Below are 22,419 nucleotides of genomic sequence, written 5' to 3' on the forward strand. Positions count from 1 at the left end.
AAATCCATTCTTCGAAATTAAAACGGGGAAAATATATTTCTGTAAGACCTAAATTCCACATTTAAACCACCAGCTTGTTTCCCCCTCTCGCGATGAGTCTCACATTCAGAACACAAACAACCAGCACAGCTGTTTGAAACACTGCGTCGAGGAGAACTGACCGACCTCCCAGAGGGCAGTGCAGCCAGCGCCACGTCCTCCCTCGTGACGCGTCACTTATTGCCATCACGATGCGCGCGAAGACGAGGGACGCGCAGGGCGTCTCTTAAGAGGTCAGCCGGCGACGCAGCGTTGTCGCCCTCCACGTGTAAACAAAAGCGAGCGGGGGAACGCTAAACTCGCAACGCAGCTGCGGTTCTCGGCCCCCCGGAGCCAGATTACCGCTGGCCCATCTCCACCAGCAGGTCGCTCATTGGTGTCAAACGAGTCCCTGATTAGAGCTGGAATGGAAACCAGACCCCGGTGCCCAGGACCGAGAGCCACTGCGAGAGAGTCTGTCATAGAGACACCGTGTGACAACACAAGCTCTGGGTGAGAGCGCTAAGCAGGGCAGAGAGGCGAGGAGGCGAGGAGGCGAGGAGGGACCCGGGACACGATGAGGAGGAAGATAACCGACTGAAGAGGAGCACGGGAACAAAAGGAGCTACTTAGTTTGCATGCAGTAGAGGGGGATGCTGGGGGGTAGAGGGGGGGGGGGGCGTATAGGGAGAGATTAACCCTCCTGTTACCTTTAGGGTCAATTTGACCCCATTCAATGTTTAATGTCGGTGTTCTTTGGGGTCAATTTGACCCCAGGCTGTTTTTCACTGTGTCAAACATATAAGAAATATCAACTTTGTATATATATTTGAAGGGCTATTTGGGTAGTCAACAAACAAACATAAAGTACCTCACACTTAAACTTGGGAAACAATATTAATTCTAATAATTTTCTGGTGGTTTTAATTGCTGGGGTCAAATTGACCCCGAGGGTAAAATATGTTAGTAAATGTAAAGGTAACAGGAGGGTTAAGGGGGAGGAAGGGAAAAAACGAAAAATAGGGAAGAGAAAGTGAACAAAAAGGGAATGAGGATCAAGAGAGAGGCAATAATGTGCAAGTGGCGCAGAGCGGAGGGAGGGAGGAGAGTAGTCTCTCTCCCCCCCGCATCGAGACACACACGATCAACGCCTTCTCCCAGATCTAAAACAGTTCTCCGTGAACTCCCGGGCGACGGCGTACTATTTGTTTACCTGAAATCCCGTTCGACAGTTCAACGGAGCAAATATATTTAACAGTGGCAGATTAAAGAGGATGTTATGTCGTTCACAGATCTTCAAAAATATGTGTGTGTTTTTTTTTTACCGTATCACATTGTGAATAACGCGGTCCGACTCAGAAGGTCATGGCAGTGATGGTGTGTGTGAGTCTATCAAAAGTTTTGAGTCGTACCGCGTCACCGAGAACCCTCGGCGCTCAGACTCTTTCCAAATGGGTCGGTTCGGGGGAACGTCATTATTTCATCAAGTCAACAAACTTTCTGTGCATTATTATGTTCCGTGGCTTAAAACCTCGACAGAATCAAATCTCTGCGACGCTATTAATTCAAACAGTTTTCCCGTTGAATCACAACAATTGGTTATTGATTAAGTCATTTAGCAAAGCACGCGTGCCCTGATCAATACCCAGCCCTGAAGAAGATTTGAAGGGTTTCATTCCAAAACCTGAAACGTAGATCCTCATTTTGGAATGATTACATCATGCAGGTTGTGCCAAATCCTAAAACGTGTTCTGTTGGTCTCAGTATCGGGTTTTGATGAAGTTCGCTCAGGGGCCATTAAATTGGAGCTCTTTGTCACATTATTGAAACAGCAGATATCTTATTTTAGAATGAAACTCTTCATGTCTGCATGTCTGACATTGCAGATGCACATTGATTCTTGTGTACAATGCATCATTGTATTTCTAGGAAACCAGTGGTCCGCTATTACGCCAACATTGTAATGTCTCATTCATGTGAGCACAAGCACTCAGAAACAATCATCAGGCTTCTTTGAGGTTGTGGCATGTTGGATTCCCTTCTTGAAACACTGAGATGAGGGTTGATACTGAAAACTTATTAAAAGACTGTAAACTTGCCCGTTTCGTTGCCGTACAAAACGCTCACCTGTGTTCTCCACCACTTCTAGAAAGCATGCAGCAGAAGGGTTGTGATTGTGGATGTTCATCTAAACATTTGTCTTCTGTTGGTGGACATCAAGGAACGAGGAGCTGATCCCATGTGGGATTTGGCAATGTGGAAGATATTTCCTGAACCACGCAAATGATTCCCATATTTCATGAAGCGGCACGTGTTTCAACTTCTAAAGATGATCAAATAAATATATATATATATTTTTTCTAAACATCACAAAACAAATACAAACCTCATCTCTGCCTTACCGTACAGTCTTTTGTGCAGATTGTGAGGCAGATAAGCGTGCATTTAAGTGTGTGTGTGACAAGATCTGGGTATGTGTGCATGGACACGAGGCCGTGAGTCTCTGTGTGTGTGTGTGTGTGTGTGTGGGAGTAAGCACATCTAAACTGTCAGCATGACACTACGTGGGAGTTCTGATGTACCGGTGAGTGCCTTTTTCATGCTCAAAGACAGCTGTGTGTGTGTGTGTCAAAATGAACAAAACTATGAACAAAATGTCAGCAAAGCGTCGGGCTGGATTGTAAAGAGAGACGAGCGTGATTGTAAGCGCGTGCGGTCGATGATTCGGGAGGAACGCGAGCAGCGTGTGCCGACGGAGCGGCACTTTGAAGATAGAGCTCGAGTCGGCGCGGACGGCGCGGACGTCTGCGGCCCTCAGCCGTCTCTCTGCGTCAGCGCCTGCAGCTCGGCAGTCTGGAGGGAATGCTGCAGGAAGACGTTCTTACGACTGTAGCTATGCAGAGACAGAGGGCCTCGGGGCGGTTGCCCCAAACGGCCTGTAAACATGGAGGAAGAGGAGGAGGAGGAGGAAGAGGACGCCGGGGAAGGAGTCGGAGGCGGAGGAGGGGAGGTGTGGAGGGGCGATGAGATGCTCGGCGAGGGGCTCCCTCGGCTCGCAAGACTGTGGAGGCTCGACGAGGCGCTGGCCCCGACCACGCGAGGGATATGGCTCGGGGGATGGTGCTCTACTCCTCCTCCTCCTCCTCCTCCTCCTCCTCCTCCTCTCCTCGGCCCACATGACAGACTCACTCCACCTCCTCCTCCTAGAGTTAAGGACTCAGAAGAGGAGGACGCCCCTTCAGGCCACCTGGAGGACAGAGATGGAATTGCGTTGTGTTTCCCGGAGCCCGGCCATGGGTTTGGACCGTGGCCCAGGTGTGAGACTGGAAGCTGGGTGGGAGGAGCCAGTGAGGCCGACGCGGCACAGGACAAGTTGGAGGGGGCCGGAGCCAGATTGGGAGTCGGTTTAGGAGCCGTGGAATGTGCCAGGACGCCCTGGCAGTGGCGCTCCTCCCTGGCAGCGTGCCGGTCAGAGGCAGGAGGGCGGCCGTGCAGAGCGGGGTGGTGGGGGGGGAGGTGCTGGTTACAGGGGTCCCCTCCGAGTGCTGCCCCCACTCCCCGCACTGACCTTCGGTCCCTTGAAGCCAGCATGCTGCTGCCTGGTCCGGACCACCGGCCTGGATGACTGGTCTGAGAGGAGAGACAGAAACACATGTTAAAGAGACGGCACCATCCACCCTGCCTTCTGTCTCTTGGAAGTGTGAACTGAGAGAGAGAGAGCCCTGCTCACTAAAGAACACACACACACACACACACATTCAGAAACGAACACACACTGAAACAGGACAGCGTGAAATGTATGCATATAGTGAGACGTGTGCTCAAGGTACACACCTAACCCCACTCACACCGCAATGGGGTTTCACTCTCTCCATCAAACACACACACACACACACACACACACACACACACACACACACACACACACACACACACACACACACACACACACACACACACACACACACACACACACACACACACACACACACACACACACACACATTGCGGAAGATGGCAGAAACGGGAGCCACCTGTTCTCTTTCACACTCCACTGCACCCCCTTATGCAACATATCTCACCGCTGTCGCCCCCCCCACACACACACTCTCTCTCTCCCCCACACACACACACACACACACACACACGCACCCAAAATCGCAACGGGACCAAGTGTGCAATGTTTAATAAAAGTAGCACAATCTCATCCGAGGCTCAAGGAAGAGTGAGCTGAGTTAACGTGTGCCGACGCGGAGGCTGTGTGCGTCTGATTGTGTGTGCTTGTGTGTCTGATTGTGTGTGTCTGCTTGCGTGTGTCTGCTTGCATGTGCTGTGTGCGTCTGATTGTGTGTGTCTGATTGTGTGTGTCTGCTTGTGTGTGTCTGCTTGTGTGTGCTGTGTGTGTCTGTTTGTGTGTGCTGTGTGTCTGTTTGTGTGTGCTGTGTGTGTCTGTGTGTGTGCTGTGTGTGTCTGTGTGTGTGTGCGTCTGTTTGTGTGTGCTGTGTGTGTCTGTTTGTGTGTGCTGTGTGTGTCTGCTTGCATGTGCTGTGTGTGTCTGTTTGTGTGTGCTGTGTGTGTCTGTGTGTGTGAGCTGTGTGTGTCTGCTTGCATGTGCTGTGTGTGTCTGGTGTGCTGTGTGTGTCTGTTTGTGTGTGCTGTGTGTGTCTGTTTGTGTGTGCTGTGTGTGTCTGCTTGCATGTGCTGTGTGTCTGTTTGTGTGTGTCTGTGTGTGTGCTGTGTGTGTCTGTTATGTGCTGTGTGTCTATGTGTGTGTGTCTGTGTGTGTGTGCTGTGTGTGTCTGTTTGTGTGTGCTGTGTGTCTGTTTGTGTGTGCTGTGTGTGTCTGTGTGTGTGTGCGTCTGTTTGTGTGTGCTGTGTGTGTCTGTGTGTGTGAGCTGTGTGTGTCTGTTTGTGTGTCTGATTGTGTGTGTGTGTCTGTTTGTGTGTGCTGTGTGTGTCTGTGTGTGTGAGCTGTGTGTGTCTGTTTGTGTGTGCTGTGTGTGTCTGTGTGTGTGAGCTGTGTGTGTCTGTTTGTGTGTGCTGTGTGTCTGTTTGTGTGTGCTTGTGTGTCTGATTGTGTGTGTGTGTCTGTTTGTGTGTGCTGTGTGTCTGCTTGCATGTGCTGTGTGTGTCTGTTTGTGTGTGCTGTGTGTGTCTGTGTGTGTGAGCTGTGTGTGTCTGTTTGTGTGTGCTTGTGTGTCTGATTGTGTGTGTGTGTCTGTTTGTGTGTGCTGTGTGTGTCTGCTTGCATGTGCTGTGTGTTTCTGTTTGTGTGTGCTGTGTGTGTCTGTTTGTGTGTGCTGTGTGTGTCTGCTTGCGTGTGTTGTGTGTCTATTTGTGTATGCTGTGTGTGTCTGTTTGTGTGTGCTGTGTGTTTCTGTTTGTGTGTGCTGTGTGTTTCTGTTTGTGTGTGCTGTGTGCGTCTGCTTGTGTGTGTGTCTGCTTGTGTCTGCTTGTGTGTCTGCTTGCGTGTGCTGTGTGTGCGTCTGCTTGCGTGTGCGGTGCCAGTGTGTGAGCACACCATACTGTATGTGTGTGTGCACCATGGGTGTCAATCTTCGCGTATGCTTCCATGTGTATGAATGTGATCACGTTTCCATGTGCTGGGCATGAACATATATATCAAATCAGTTTTTAAATGTAATCACCGTGACGATGGCTGTCAACAACAAAATTGGTGCGAGAGGTAGAAATGTAATGAGCCAGAACACAGCCGACAGAAGCAATGATAACCCAATGAAACGTTCTCTATTCAGAAGACTTTCAACCCGGAATCACATTAAAGCGGCGAAGGGATGGAGAGAACGTGCGCCGATGACAAAGGAAGTGGAACACGGAGTGTGTGCGTGACAAATGAAGCATGAAGCTCGCTGGACACACAGCTGATGAAACTAAACACTGAAATGACGAGTTATTTGATTTCGCTCCAGACACATTATTGCTGATCCTTCATCCTCAGCTCCTGCAGTCGGACTCCTCCGTCCGTCTGCGCATGATGCGACGCCGCTCGTCTGCGTTGCACACTGAGCATCCTGCATCGCGTCATACAGGTGATTCGGCTCTTCGCGCTCTATTAAAGGAGAAATTTATGTATCGGCTGTAATTTCACTACATGTTGGATCTAGAAAATAAAAAAATACCTAACGCTTTTTGGACACACCTCTATTGAGTAATTGGACATATATTATATTTAATAATGTAATAAATGTCATGCAGAGTGTAAGACTAATTATAATATGTGGTTGGAACATTCTGTTGGTGCAATGGCTTGTGAAGGTTTCCAGCCCCTGAACACAACGCCAGACTTTTAATATCTTTTTTTTCTTCTACATTTCAAAGTATGAAAGGGTTCTATGAGGGTTTATCTGTGATTGTGCTGGGCTTTAATTCAGTCTGAGGCGGTATGGAGTACAGGTTGGGGTAAATATGATGAGTAAACAGCATCCCAAGAACAGATAGAAACAAGTGAACAGGGTAAAACTTGCTTTGAACCTTTATGAAAAAAGTATGTATTGTTTTACTTTAAAAATACAGTCGAGGGAGCTTCTTGTAGTTTACTTCAATTATTTATTTATTTTAATCCCTTCTGTCAAACACGATCGTGATAGCCAGTTCAGAACACAAAAGACACATTTGTTTATTCTAATCTGTCCATCTCTGACTCTTGTATTTCCCCGCCGACAGAACACAGAAAACAGTTCCTGCTCATTTCATAATTTAAAAAAATCTGAAATACAGCCAAACAATCTGCGCTTTAAAAGCTCAGTCTCTATGTCCTTTTATGTCCCAAAAAAAGAAGAAGAAAAAAAGAACCACCACAGCGTTCTGCCAAAACATCAAACAGTGTGTCGTTGTCTATGCAGCTTACTTAAAGAGCTCGGGGAGTGTGTCTCTGCTTCCTAATGGGCACTAATGGGTGCATAAACACTACAAGACTTCTCGCAGATTGCTTGATCTAATTAAGAGGAGTGAGAATTTCCATCGCAGCCAAATTTCCTGCGTAAGGGCGCTGTGAAAAAAACAGAAGGGTATTGCCACAGTGTTGAATATCCACTGTGGTGGTGTAGGTTTATGTGGGACGGCTTAATTAGGGCTAAAGCTCTTCTGTCGTGTTTTTCCACCCTCAGACATTTGAGAAAACAACAGAAGGTAAGGCGAGAGCGGTAAGACACAAATTGGCAGACGACTTTGAAAGAAATAATTACCGGGCACAGAACAAAGAGTCGGTTGTCGAAACATATGCTCCGTATCAAAGGGCCATTGCTCATCCAAGTTTGGAGGGAAGAGAGCGAAAAAAACGTAAAAACAATCATCAAAATGAATCAAGCGTAGGTTTTGGTGGGGGTGGGGAGGGGGAACAGAGGGGACATGGGAGACAGGGGAATGCCACTCGACTCAGATGCAACAACGCCTCCGGCAGCGATGGGGCCGCGTGTAATCTCAAATGCAACGTTTGCAATCTTCCGGGGGGAGAAAACGGAAACAAGAAGCGCTGTCGAGCCTCCAGGTCGCCAGTGCAGGAGGAGGACCGCGGTAAACACACGTTAACGCAAGAGCGGAACTCTAGTCTGTCAGCTATAAACTGCGACTGCACTCAAACGCCCTTATATATGCTTAACTTAAAGCCTGAATATAGCTTAAATGGTACATTTCAATATAGTGTCATATTTCAAGAGCAGAACGGGGGTATCAGCTATGAGCTGGATCGACTCGCTTTTGAAGACGGCCTTAAGTGGCCATTTGTCCGGAGCGGACTGCCAACACAATACATTAATACAATAACAAACAGGTTACATGATTAGTGCCACTTCAGCTTCAATTGAACGCCCATCTTTCTTTGTCCATGATGACAAGTGAGAGCTGTTAATGTAGGGTGACCAGATTTGAGTTTGTGAAAAAGAGGACACTTCGTCTCCGGGGCGATTAAACATCTCTCTTGTTCTGCCTGTTTTGTGATATAAATGCAAAGGTGCCTAATATTTATAGACTGAAATAATATCGGCAATATAATTATTATAACTATGAGGATTTTTTTGTTGCCTATTTTGTGGAGCCCCTCAGGACTTGGTGCCCTACGCACAGCGCGTAGTGCGCTATGGGAGCGGCGGCGCTGGTTGTAGTGTACAGCATGCCGCACAAACAACAATGAACTAGTGGAGGCGGCAAGGTGCTCCGTGTTGCCAGATTGGAGATGGTGAAGTATCGTACCAAAGGCTCAAAATGGTCGTATTTGGAGGATAATTATCGTGTATCTGGCAACCCTGAGATCGGTCGACCAATGACTGTTCTCTCTATACCGTCAGAGCTCGCGCAAGAAGGTGGAACGTAAGGGAGATACCATTTCCAAAACTTGTAAGGGGTAAATACTAGTTTGTGAAAGACCCAGAGAAACACAAATATCCGAGGAAGCAAAATCCCGGACGTTTTTGGAATCCCTGCCGGACGCATTTTTTAGGTCTCAAAAACAGGACATGTCCGGGGAAAACCGGACGTCTGGTCACTCTAGTTAATGGCTCCTCCATCTCCAGTAGCCTACTGGTACCTTCTGAATATATGCATGACGGGACGAGTGCTGACTGAAGAATCAAATGTACAGGATTTCTTGAGTTAAAATATGATAGGAGGTCTTAGCCAGGAGTTTAGGACTTGCTTCTGTAATAGGAAGATAAGGATTGTTCCTAACTTTGAAACGTATGTTTAGATAGGACAAAGACTCTGGATGTGATACCACCTCATCAGGGATAACGTAATGCACAGCAGACTTTAGGACGGCTCGATTGGCATCTTGAGTGATTGTGTGCTCTGTGTTCTAATTGTTTTCATGGTAACTTGAGTTACTTATATTTATTCATAGGATGTTTTAATAAAGTGATGTCAAGTGTCTTTGAGTACCATGAAAAGCAATATATAAATGCAACGCATTATCATTGAAATATTATTACTTCATCATCATCAAATCATGACTTCTTCTTTGATTTTGATGTTATTACCCCCCCCCCCCCCCCCCATGGGCCCCCTAAACATACACCCTCGACTCAAATGCAAAGAAGCTGGGGCGGTGTGTGTGTGACAGAAAGAGAAAAGACAAAAAACAGCGAAGGAGAGGAGGAAACACATTCAGAAAGAGGTGAGAAGACTGTGAAGAAGGATTGAGAAGCTGTTGAGAATCTGATTAAACACAAAGATGAAGATAAGCAGGTCTGATCTACACACTCAGGTGTCCTTTCCCAAGTACACGCTCTGCGGCAAGCAGGCCGCCTCTTCACAGAACGGCCGGTGTGTGTGTGTGTGTGTGTGAGAGAAACAGACACCAGAGTGTTTGCACACACACACACACACACACACACACACACCTGTGTAAATCCTAGAGATTTAAGGGCGCCTCTCCTGCAAACATATTCTTTATTGGGCAGTGAAGAGCACAGCTATGTGTTAATGGTTTGCATAAAAGAGCTTTGTAAAACCCTAAAAACATCCCTCTACATCGATTGCTTTTGCCTACCAATGAGAGAGGCTGGAGGATTTATTTCCTGATCTTTCCTCCCTTAAAACGAACTAAAACTAACTAATTATAGAAGACGGAACACGCTGCAGCAAAGTGTGCGCCGGGCCCAAACGCTTCTCCGGTGAGATTAGAGAGAGCTAATGGTTTCTAAATGTGAATTCTTTATTCTCTTTGACACCCACGCACTTTGTGAACACAGTCATCCTGTGGCTCTTTCAAAGTGAGAAGTGGCGGGATACAATAATAGCGCAGTACAGCCACACAGACGGTAATCCCACTGAGCCGGTACCCAGATACGTCTCCCCGTCGTGGCGCGTGAGCTCATCCTCACAGACAGCGCTTCACATCAGTGTGCCCCTGTGTGCTCCAACAAATCTTTTTACGTGAATATGCAGCAGACTGCACCTCAACTTCATCAATTTGAGAAACCTTGAAAGCAAAAGATGTGAATAACCTTCAAGTGCTGTCGGTCGGTTTGCATCGGAATGATAGGAAGAGGCCGAACAAGCCCAAAAACATCACATCCACACTCGGGAATCCAACAAAGCTTCAACGACTGTATTGTCTCCTTTAAGCTCTAAGCCCGATAAGTATCATGTCATGTTCACAGACACGGTTAGTACAGCAGAGTCTCCCACGCCGACTGAAGACACCGTGCAGCTCACCGGGGCTAAACACTGCAGCCTCAAGGACAACGCACACCTCGACTGTGAGCTGGAAGCTTCTCATCAGGACACAAACCCCTGAGGAAGTGAGTCTTTTGCACAGCCGGGAGCAGCATCCCTGCCCCCCCCCCTCTCTCTCCATCTTGACTTTGTTGCAGTCTTCCATCTTTACCTCCTTTCTATTACCTGCCTCTCTCCACTATTTCCCCACACGGCTCTCCCACTTTTTTTCCGACTGCCGTCTCACTGCCCACCCGCAACCGGTCTCTCTGATGTGGAGGTGAAATTCAACTTCTGCGATGTGGAACAGTCGAGCACATTCAAATTCAGGAAATACAGGAGCAATAAATCTGCTGCCGGTCAGGATAGTCATTTCACCAATTTAGGAAATGGGGAGGACAAGAGAAAACAAGTCAAGACATCGGGGTCAGAAGGAATGCTGTTAAATTACTGGACTGGGCAGGAAGTGCAGGAAAGGAAACAAAAAAACAAGGCTGAGACAAAAGAGCATTGCATATTGGTGAACTTGTGTCATAACTACTTCACACGTAACATTGTCTCCCAGGTGAGCAAGACGTGTACATTTGATAGGTGTTTGCCGATGTGGGCTAAGTCCTTGCACTTCAGCATTTGTTTATTTCTTTTCAGTAAATGCCAAGAGGAAATTGCTTTTAACTGTGTGGATATTGTGGTATCTTCTCGCCAGCCGGAGGATGATGATGGAATTGATGATGAAGAAAGGATCGAGAGAGAGTACTCCCCACACATATTGAATATTCTTATTCTAAAGGTACAGGTCAAGGAAACAACGCCTGCAGGCCGCTTTGGAGATCTTTCAGGCAATTGAGAAAGTCTAACTTTACATACATTTTAATAATATATAACAGCAGACAGCAGGGTTATTGTTACCGGCCTTCCCATGCCATAAATTCAATCATATGCTAATATAAAACCTAATAAATTACCTGATATGACCTAAGCTAAACTCCTCTCCAGTCCCCTCCTTCATGAACCCCCCCTAGCGCATGTTGCCCTGGCAGCCCCATTGTTTTTTTCACCGAACCTTTTACTTTTTCCGTTCTCCTCAAAAAGCGTTATCTCTTCACAGCCAATGCATTTGACTTTGTGACTTGTGAGTTTCATACTTGTATGTATTTTCATATAAACTGATGTATACCATATACTGAATATTTTAATTGTGCGGGTTGCTTACGCTAACAATAAGCAGGTTGGTCTCTTTCAGCCGAATCAGAAGCCAAAATAATGCTGAATATGTGGGTTCAGAAAGTCCAGCAGGCACAGGGCTGGTCTCACTTGACCTCCCTTCTCCTCTCTCCTCCAACACTCTGTCCCCATCTCCACTTATTCTTCGTTATATAACTTGGTCATGCCAGCAGCAGGAAGGGCTGAATACAGACTGACAGCTGGAGGATTGATGGTCTGGAGACCATATAGACAGAAAGAGTCAGAGGGTGGGGGGGGGAGTGAAGTTTTTTTACCTTAGTTTTTTTTGCGTGGTGACAGGGTTGGAGCTGAGCTCAGCGGATCAAAGACGACGGAGCGGATCAAAGTTGAGCTTACGTCACTCCAGTTGTCAGCCCAGCCCACACTGCAGCAAAGTCCCAAGCAGCTGGCTGGATGTCACATCCTGGACCTTCCTGCTGCAGGCACTGGCTGAGAGGCGGGGCCCTAATGTGATGCACTGCACAGCTAATGGGCTCACAAAGCCCCCAATCGTCAAGCCTGCCGCTGCACGGCTGCAAAATCATCGACATTAGGCCGATAATATCTGGAATAACTGCAGCCGAACACAGCAAGCTGCTGCAACCCACGAGGGTCAGACGGGGCTGTGCGTGTCTTTAACTCGATTCATATTTAGACGTACAATACCTCACCAAACTTATTTACAGCCGTAGCCTGGAGGCAGAGTTGCAGATATTCTAAACATGTATTACAGCACATAAACCGTCACGGACACTCCCGCATGTTCAAACACACACTTGGGAGAGGAAAGAAGACTTTCATCTGGTGAAGGTTACTGTAAGATCTTGAGTGACATATAAATCACTGTGGCCTCTGTGATATTTAAGAGACGAAAAGAAGCGGTTGTGTTGATGTGGGTGCACACACACACTATGTTGTGTAGCTGTCTGGTCCAAATCATTTAGATTCAAGCCCCTTATACACACAGCTAAGCACCTGAGGGGGGGCAAGACCGCTGTGGCAAACACTGTATAATCATTATGCAAATTAGTCCACCGTGTCCTCTGATGACTTCTAATGACTTTTAGAGGGGCGGGTCAAAATAGTCGCTTCTAAAACAACTAAACACTGACATTACGCTTGCATGGACAAGAAAGCACCGGAGGTCATGAGCTCACTTTTAGAAAACCAAACAAAGAAGAGAAGCCAAGCGGCTCTTGCTGGAGGTACTTGATGCCGTCGCAAACAGCAATGGGGCTTTTAGAGTTCCAGCTACATTTAGTGTGTTTGTAATAACTATTTCTGATTGTCTGCTTGTAGCTGCTGTTGGTCGTTACTGTGTGGATCTGGCAGGGACACAACTGATTGGCTGATGATTAAAAGTTGCCGAGCAACAGCAAGATGCCTCTGATTGATAAAACTCCTTCATGATAAAACTCCTTCATGCTGCTCGCATCCTCTTCAAAACATTGGTACCGTGCTGCGAACAGATCGGGTCCAGTCTACATCCAGGACATCACAAACACGCCTCACACCCCAGCCCGTTCACTCCGCTCGGGTTCGGCCAATCGGCTTGTCGCGCGGTCATTTCGAGCTAATCACTCCACATAATCCAGACTGTTTGCTGCCCTGGCTCCTCATTGGTGGAACGAGCTCCCCGCTGACATCAGGACAGCACAACGTCTCTACATCTTTAGCTGGAAACTAAAAACACAAACTCTGCACTTTACTTTATTTTCCCCCTGTATATTTAGTATTACGTTTTTTTTAGTATTGTGTTTTGTGTTTTATATTTATTTTCATTGATGCTCTGATGTGCACCGCTGCTGTGATTTTTGAAATGTCTCCATTGTGGGACAAATAAAGGAATATCATATCATATATCATATCATATACCTTGAATAAAGAAAGTAGCACTTTCGTAGCCCTTAGACTGCGCTTATTTATTGCACTTAGTAGTTTGGCTTCCTTGACTAAATGGTTCTTTCTTGATTCTTGTTGTTCTGAGTTTGTACTCATGGGTGAATGCACTTCTTGTAAGTCAGCTAAATGACGTGTGATGTCATGTGATGCGACCCGGACCACAGCTGGATGGTTCGGGAACACGCCGTTCACCTTATTTTCGAGGCGTCCAATGGGATCGCCGCCTGGAGTATCCCTCCATATACCTCATGCCTGGAGACTGGAGTGGCTGAACTTGGGCCTCATCAGTGATTCTTAGTCACTACTTGTGATTGTCGATGTTGAGAAGCGTGGCCCCTGGACTTCCAATTGGCTGGCACGTATTGGACACTATGGCATGCTGTGGCCATGAGGCCTAATGAGGTTTCTTGAGCAGCTCTGACGGCCATAGATGCTGGGGGTCTGGCATTGCTCATCAACCACCATCCCCGACAGGTCTGAGTGTGCACGCACATACGCATGTGCCTGTGTGTGCGCGTGGGTAATCATGGCGAAATTCATCGACCACCGGCCTGTGGCAATATGCTTGGTGAACATTGCCCAGAGCCGCAAGCAAGAAAAGGAAGGCGAGAGAACGAGATGAGGGAAGGTAATGAGAGAGGATGGAGGGAAGGAGGAATAGATGGGAGACAGAGAGTGAAGTAAATGAGAAGAGAGGAGGGTAGGAGGGAGGATGTGAGAGGAGGAAACAAATAACATAAAAAGGACAAAAGAGTAGGTCAAATAAGTTAAAGGGAGGGGGTACCACATAGGTTATAGTGAGGTAAAAAAAGAAGAGAGGAGGACAAAGTGAGAGTAAAAGGTGGCAGCACAGACCCAACGTTACAGAGGATGAAAGAGAGATAATTAAAAAGCTAGAGACGGGGATGAAGAAACGTGAGAGACCGAGCATCAATGAAGGGAAGGAAAGAGAAACTGTTAGAGTTCTTTTGATGGAAGGCTGCACGGTGCAGAGGGACACAAACTGCTCGGGTTACAATGTGTGTGTGTGTGTGTGTGTGTCAACAGCAAACACTTCAAGGGCCCGATTGGCATCCAAAGGAAGACAAGGCAATAACATCCTGTTACAATAGCAGTCGCAACTTGAAACATTGACCCCGACCAGAAAGTGTGGCATACGCACGCCAGCCTCTCTGTCGGTTAACACTAATGAAGGTTTTGTGTACCAACCGCACAATTCCTATTTTAAAGGATTGCTGGGAATTAAATGCCTGTCACGTGCTAATGCTCATTCTGGCTCAATGGGATTGTCTGCCTGATTTAATGCCTAATTTAAGTAATAAAAACGCAATTATCCACAACACAATTACCCATTAAGCGTCTAACATCTACGTATTCATGTCACCCGCAACATAAAAAACACCTTTTGCGATACAGTATTTGTATTTGCTGTTGAATCCCCGTGAATAACATCCCTAATATCCAAGCTTGGATCTTTTATGAACGTCTAGTTCTACTATATTTGCCTTTCTCCCCCATTTCTTTGTTTCATTCCCGATTCTATCTTCTTTTTTTCTTTCTGATTCATATCCAAAGACATGCAGGTCGATCAATTGGGAAATGATCTGTCGGTGTGAATATGTCCGTCCATGTGTGTCAGTCTGTGATGACATGTGAGACCTGCCTCTCACCCCACGTGTGCAGGGGGACTCGCCACACGGCCACATCATTGAGGAGGTTGAGTGGTTTCATTCATGATTCGAGGGACGTTGTTCAAACAGAAACCCCTCATGACTTCTGCTTCACACAAGTACACCAGCCTGACTTCCCCTCCTTGTGCCCTTCAACTGGAACTGGATTGATTGCTGCACCTGGCTGCTCCCCCAGGTGTCGACATGGTCCCCACTGGTGCCGTCTCATTATTGCAGAACCTGTGATCTATGCCCAGCTTCACTCTCCGCCTCATCTGCTCCTGTAAGCCGTCACGACCGCTCACCACGCGCGTACAGCCAGGAAGCGATGTGTTAACTTTGAGTGGACGGGTAATCAGCGAGTGAGGTAGACTAGACTAACAAAAGTAACTTCTCTATGATAGTAGGGGACAACATGTGTGACAGGTTAACAAGAGGGAGGCCTTTTGGTAATTTTGCCAACAGGGGGGTTGGCTTCCCCCGTTTCATTGCATGAAAGTGACAGAGCAGACACATTGCTTGCAGTAGTCCAGCTTCCTCATTCTCTTCCCCTCTCTCGCAAACACAATCACAGCAAGCGGCGTGTCACTCAGCCCGGCAACTGTCCTACTAGAATGCGTAAAGTTTGTGGGTCGGGTTTGAGTGGCTGTTGAACGCATGTTTTTAAGGGTTGGGCAGTGTGGCATGTAGTGCTCCATCAGGGCTCCATCAGTGCTCCATCAGTGGTAACCTCCTCTACCACATTTCAGAAATGTCCCCAACGTGCATTGGATACCCTTCACTGTAACTTCTATCTAAACTTCCATTAGGTTGACAGTAGGGCTGGGAAGTATATTGATATATTGGATATGATTTTGTAATATTTTAATAGGGCACAAGTTTTGACTTTTCCTGTTTTTAAAGGCTACATTATAGGTAAGTTGCTAAACTTATCAGACTGTTGCAGCTATTACTTGACTTTACCCACCGAATCATTATTACTGATAATTACCTACAAAATCGAATTTTCAAAATATGTTGCGAATGCACCACCGGTCAACCCCACAATACCATCACAATATAAATATTGAGGTATTTGGTCAACAATACTGTGATGTTTGATTTCCTCCATACCGTCCAGCCCTTGTGACCGTATTGTTCACGAGGGTTGTCCTCATAACAACCTCTTCTTGGCTTTACATTCATGGTCCAGCTGAGACCTGGCAGTCTACCTGGGATTATTCCACCGTAATCAGGCTACACCTGTTGGCTGGAGGCCCCGTCCACCAGTCTCCCCCTGCAGGCTGCGGGGTGGGAAAGCTGTTCTGTCCTGCTCTCAGCCCAAGGTGTCCACTGGAGCCCTTAAATTGCCAGCATGCATGCCCATTAATCCTGACACGTCCAAGCACTTTATTGCACTTCTCTGTAACTCCTCTTAACTTTTAAACTCTGGTTATTCCATGTCTCTTCATCTGTGGTCATACGTCTCGGCTCACTGTCGATCCATGACGGATAAAGAACTCAGCATGTTATTTTGTTTGGACTTCCTGTCACCACCCAGCCATGCAGAGTCTTTCCACTTCCACATACTCATCATCTCAAGGACTGTCTACTCTCCGGATGTCTTCTGGCTGGAACACTGCAAGAGCATCTTCTCATGACTTCTGGCAAACCTCACAAAGAAACGTCCGACTCGTCCAAAACTCAAACATGTTTCATTTCTGTTGTTTCCACTGTGCACAGCACCCATCCTCCCAAAACATCTTGGATTTCTGGAGTTCTAGGATATACCTCCTGCGTGAACTGCCGCTCTGTACTCAGTGCTCTCTGCCTCCGTTCCAGCCTCCACCACCACCACCACCTACAAATCTGTCAGTTGGCCTTCATCCACCCATTAAATAGTAATTGAATTGGAAGACTGTAAAATCTATAATGCAGCTGACTTACATAAACTACCAAACTATTTTGCGAGGTCGTCACTCAGTTTCAGATTTACGAGAGGGACAGTTTTCTGACTCGGAGGCTGTGAGTTTGTGGAGTCCAAACGTTTACTCCGCGCCATATAATATAGTTTGATTGGGATTAGCAATGACATTTTGCAGCCAAACAAATACGTGCGTCTTTAAGTCGACAATAAGGGAAAGGGGTGCGACAGCTTGAGTTTGATAGGATAGACTGACAGCCTGACAGTAAGGAAAACAAAGTCCATTGTGGTTACGACAGTGTGGTAAGGAGAGAGTGACACATCATGTGGGGGAGCTCGGGAAATGTGGCGGTAGTGGTGCTTGAGTGCGACTCTAAACATCTTCACACAGACACGTACATCTATATACACCGTTAATGTGTGTGTGTATGTGAGAGAGCAGTGGGGTCCAGGTGGTGTCGGGAGAATCAAGAGTTCCCGTGGGCCGCTTCACTTCTGGGCGGTCGAGAATTTTGTTGTTGACACTTGATAGGTTGATCGCGGTCGCTGCAGAGCTCCGCCGTCTCGGCCCGCATCGGGACGGAGCAAAAAAATAGTCACTTGCACCCCGTCAACAACTCTTCTCGGCTCGATGCGGCACAAATTTGCATTGCATTATCCAATTTCCACTACCATAAAAAAAGTGGGCTGGTCTTGAGCCTGAAATTCCCGGGCTGAAAAGTGGCCCCACTCCAACCCTGGTGGGGTCCCAAAGTATTTTTCTCTGTCTGTCTGTATCAAAGCCTCCCCCAGACGCAGCAGCAGCGCACACACACACACACACACACACACACACACACACACACACACACACACACACACACACACACACACACACACACACACACACACACACACACACACACACACACACACACACACACACACAGGCAGCGACTGATTACAAATACTCATACAGACATCCATGCAATGATGTGCTCAGACTGCAGTGCACACGGAAGTATGCGCCCTAACTGGGGAAATGGAAACAGAGTCCCATCGATCACGAATAAACACACACACACACACACACACACACACACACACACACACACACACACACACACACACACACACACACACACACACACACACACACACACACACACACACACACACACACACAGAAGTATGCATTGGAACCTCAGCAGCAGCCCTTACAGTCTCATTTACACACAGCTAGCCTCCTGTCAGTTGGCGTAGCTGATAAGCCGCTTTCACGTTCTCTCATCTTGTTGTGTGTGACAGCCCAGGAGGCTGGAACAATACAGGAAATCTGAGAGGAGAGGCGGGGGGGAGAAAAACAAAGATTGAAAAATTTAAGGATAAAGAGGAAAGTAGAAGTAAAGAGAATGAAATAAGTCGATTTTTTTCCATCCGATATCTTGGAGGCCTGATATTAAAGTTGCACATGCCATCCCAGTGTGTCATCACACTGACAACACCGGCCTGCCAGCTTCACACACACACACACACACACACACACTCCACAAGACGGAGAGAAGACAGGAGAGACATTGTTCACCCATGATATATTTAAGGATATGTAACACCAGCTGCTCTGGTGGATCCACCTGGTGACCAGGAGCACTCGGTGATATTGCTGAAAATGTGTGTAATTGTAGGGGATCCCAACATGTCCTCTGAAGGTATCTTTGCTTTACCTGCAGTAGATATAACCACCAATCAAAACCGTTTAGCTATACAGCAGCATTATTGTATTTTTGCAAACAAGTTAACGGGTTGTTGTTGGTGCAATTTGCATGCAACTCTCCGTGGTGCTGAATTATTGAATCAGAATCCTGGAAGGCTGTAAGTTACATGGAGTAGCTGCCAAGAGGGATGCCAAGTTGCCAAATTTGAATAAATTGGAGCTTGATTTCAAACAGTAGCCTCCATGTACCACCAGGAGATCCAATGTGTAGCTGTCCGTTGTTCAGACGATCATTCACACCTTAGTCAACGGCTTTAAGAGCACGTGGTAACCTCGCACACTGGTTCTTTCTTTGCGTGACCTTCTAAAGGAGACGGTTTCCTCTTGGGTGATGTTGGCCTGGATTCACCTCTCCATTATGCATCCGTCGGCGTACCATGACAGGGAACACAATGCTTCTAACGAAAATAAGATTAGCTGATTCGATTGGCTATGACCGCTGCCAACTCCCAACACACCGACGATTCATTCTGCCCGATTCAACCGTTTCACATCTGCACCTCTGATGCATTAGCACCGTGGGTCGCGGCATTACCAAGTACCTGCTTGTCACAGCTAAGTGGGCTTGTCCTGGGAGCTCAGTGTGGGCTTGTGAGACAGCGTGAGCCTGCACCTTGATTCACAAAAACAAACACACCCACTTTGGTCAGTCGGCCCCAGACGAGTGATCATTTGCACAGGCAATAAATAAAAGAGACAATGTCAACAGCTTTTAGACTGACGACGAAAGATAAGAGACGATTGCTTCTGAAGAAAGTAGTTTCACGGACAACTGTTCAAGGTGAAGTTTGTGGCGATTAACAGTAACGGGGACATTCTGGTTAGGAACATTTTAAATGTCATGTTCACGTGTTGAGGGAATAACATTGCTTTCACCTCAACAGATGTCATGAAATCTTTCACACACAAAAACCAATGCACCTGCATAGATACAAGAATAGGACAAGAGGATGGAGAAGTAATTCAAGTTGCTTAATGCATCTGAATCCTTCATCAAATCTCTTGAGGTATTTTGTTTGGTGGGGAATTAAGACGTTCCTTAGCGACAAGAACATCCATTAAATCTGCTGTGTGACATTAATTAACCCTGTACTGACTCATCCTCCTTTTGCTGCGAGGGAAGACAATGTTTGCTCCTCGCTGTGCGACAGTAAAAACAACACAGTGGAAACTATTTGAATTCTACTTTTCTCTGCTTTGGTTAAATACAAGAAAGAAGAAGGAGACCCTTTTACGAGAGATGCAAAGACCAGGTTACTATGAACACACACACACACACACACACACATAGACCGGTCTTGTTTAACACAGATGCGACAGTGTCAGACGATCCAGAGCTAAACATTGGCACACAGCCAACTACGTCTCCACTGAAGGACGAGAGAACGTGTCCAAGCTATCACCAGTGTACATGATGAACAGATACATGGTAGGATTCTGGGTAACACTTTATAATAACTACATGCTATTTAGCATCAATTAAGTATGAGTAAACCCCTCATTCATTATTTATAAAGCATTGTTCCAACATTAACACTCATTAGTTTCAATTCATAAACACAGTTGTACATGTTTTATTCTTGATTAATAAGGCTGACTGTTATGCATTTCTTGATTGCGTTTTCATACACTAGAAAAGTTGTATTTATAAGTAAGTAATATATAATACAAACCAATTATTAAGGACTTATATATTATTAATGAGATCATTTATAAAGTGTTAGTAAATAATTTAAGAAATATTTTACATACATTTGTTTATACATACAATGATTTAGATATGCACTAATGGTTAGGGATCATGTTAACATGTGCTTTATAAACGTTTTTTAATACTACAATTCATGATTAATTCAGGTCGTTCCTAGTCGTTTTCTGTGTGTGACCTCGTATAAAGTGAGGACTATCTATGCCTTACAAAGCATTTATAAATGTAAAAATAAATGCCTGAATAATAATACTTGACTAACATTTCATAAATGATCTTATTCATCATCTATAAGTCCTTAATAATGGGATTGTAATATGTATTACTTAATTTAATAATGGGGAATAGCTCATTTATAAAGTATGAAAAGCCAATCATGAAACGTATAATAATCAAGCTTATTAATCAAGAATAAAACATGTATAACTGTTTATGAATTGCATGCTAATAAGTGGTAATGTTGAAACAATGCTTTATAAATGATGAATTACTAACTCATACTTAACTAATGCTAAATAGCGTGTAGTTATTATAAAGTGTTACCGAAGTCTGTGTTTCTTAACTAACTCCTTCACGTTAAGCGGGGAAGAATTGCCCTCGCACAGCTTCTGGAAAGAATCCAGAAATAAATCATTATTCTAAATGAGACACATATTCCAAATGAGGTTGGACATGGAAAATTAGTTTGCAAAAGTTATTTTGTTCTAATTATGTTTTAATGAACTATTTTTGTTCTGAAAAAAGCCACAGAGATCATTAGCCTACATTCTAGTAGTATTGTCATTGTTTCTCCACTGTGTCCCATTTTCAGCCTTGTTATCGGCAAATACATTTAAAGGCAGTATTTAAATAACTGCTTATTGCGTAGCAGTTAGGGTGGCCACAGACCACCCAAGCTCAAAATCATCTGCAGAGATCCACAGTCCAGCCGCTGCCATTACAAGTCAGAGCTAAACAAGAGCTGAATAATATTCCAATATCTGGAAATCACAAATTGTGATCTATTCATCGAAATGTGAGAATAGAGAAGAACATTTTAACTCGTTATTGTCTGTATGTAAAAGAGTCTTGGTTTGGAAATAGAAGGAAACCTGATCTGAGCAGTCAGAATATATTATTCAACAAATCTATGTGACACTGGAAAATCTATTATTAATTTTAAAAAACATCTATTTATTACACACGTACAATTCAAAATGTACAATAAATGACCACAACACATGTTATTCTACTGGGAGACTCACAAATAAAATGATTCAGCTAAATGTCAAATCCCTTAGAGGGGCATGTAAAGGTGCTAAAGGAGAGAGCAGAAAGATCACCGTCCTTCATGGCCACACGGGGGAGGCGGGGTCTATCAACTGTCACTCCCGGTCTGCGTGGGCAATGTGCTGCACATGAAGATTCGTGAGCATCTGTCTGTGTGTGCGCACACGGGTCCGTGTGAGTGCGGCGACACAGTGCGTTATCAGTGAGAGCAGAAAGTGTCATGTCTCATATCTCTGAGTACCTGAGGGCCTTGAAGTCCATCTGCCTGCCTCCCTCCCTACGAGGAGAAACAGCAGCAGAGAGAGCAGAGGGATAAGGGAAGAGGCAAAGGGACGGCAGAGAGTGGCCATGAAATAGAAGAGGTTTATGTCCTGGCTCCAGTATTGCGAGAGAAAGATTGAGAAAAGGATGTAAAGAAAAGATTCATTCTAGGATGGATTATCCTCATTGTCTCCCAGAGACACCGACTGACACAAACAATCAAAGCAGAGACACAAAAGCGTCTCAAGGTTTGCGTATCGGCCTTCACGGAAAACTTCCCCTGAAGTTCTGTCGCGGCGACGGGGCCGCAGAACAAGCACAGCCGTCTTTTCCCCTGAGATCCACCGCCTCTCAGCTCATGAGGTCATGAAATATAATAACACCGTTATCACTTCAGGTACAAAACTATTCTTTAAACTAATTCAACAAGTTTGAACGTAGACTGAAATAGAAGACAGCCATCAAGGGTTTTCTGACTTTCCAAAATATTGCAGTTCAACTTTAACCTCCCGCACATGAACACACAAACGGGCAATATTAA

General features: G+C 45.8%; 1 protein-coding gene across 1 annotated transcript in view; it reads right to left on the bottom strand.

The window, feature by feature from the left end:
• Positions 1-1,143: 1,143 nt before the first annotated feature.
• ccser1 (coiled-coil serine-rich protein 1) overlaps positions 1,144-22,419 on the bottom strand; it is a 132,090-nt gene continuing 110,814 nt past the window's right edge. The window contains exon 11 of the mRNA XM_056418259.1: positions 1,144-3,648. Coding sequence (XP_056274234.1) covers positions 2,833-3,648 — 816 coding nt within the window. The 3' untranslated portion in view covers positions 1,144-2,832. The remainder of the gene's footprint in view (positions 3,649-22,419) is intronic.

The sequence above is a fragment of the Pseudoliparis swirei genome, chromosome 7, assembly GCF_029220125.1.
Source record: "Pseudoliparis swirei isolate HS2019 ecotype Mariana Trench chromosome 7, NWPU_hadal_v1, whole genome shotgun sequence".
Lineage (NCBI taxonomy): Eukaryota > Metazoa > Chordata > Actinopteri > Perciformes > Liparidae > Pseudoliparis > Pseudoliparis swirei.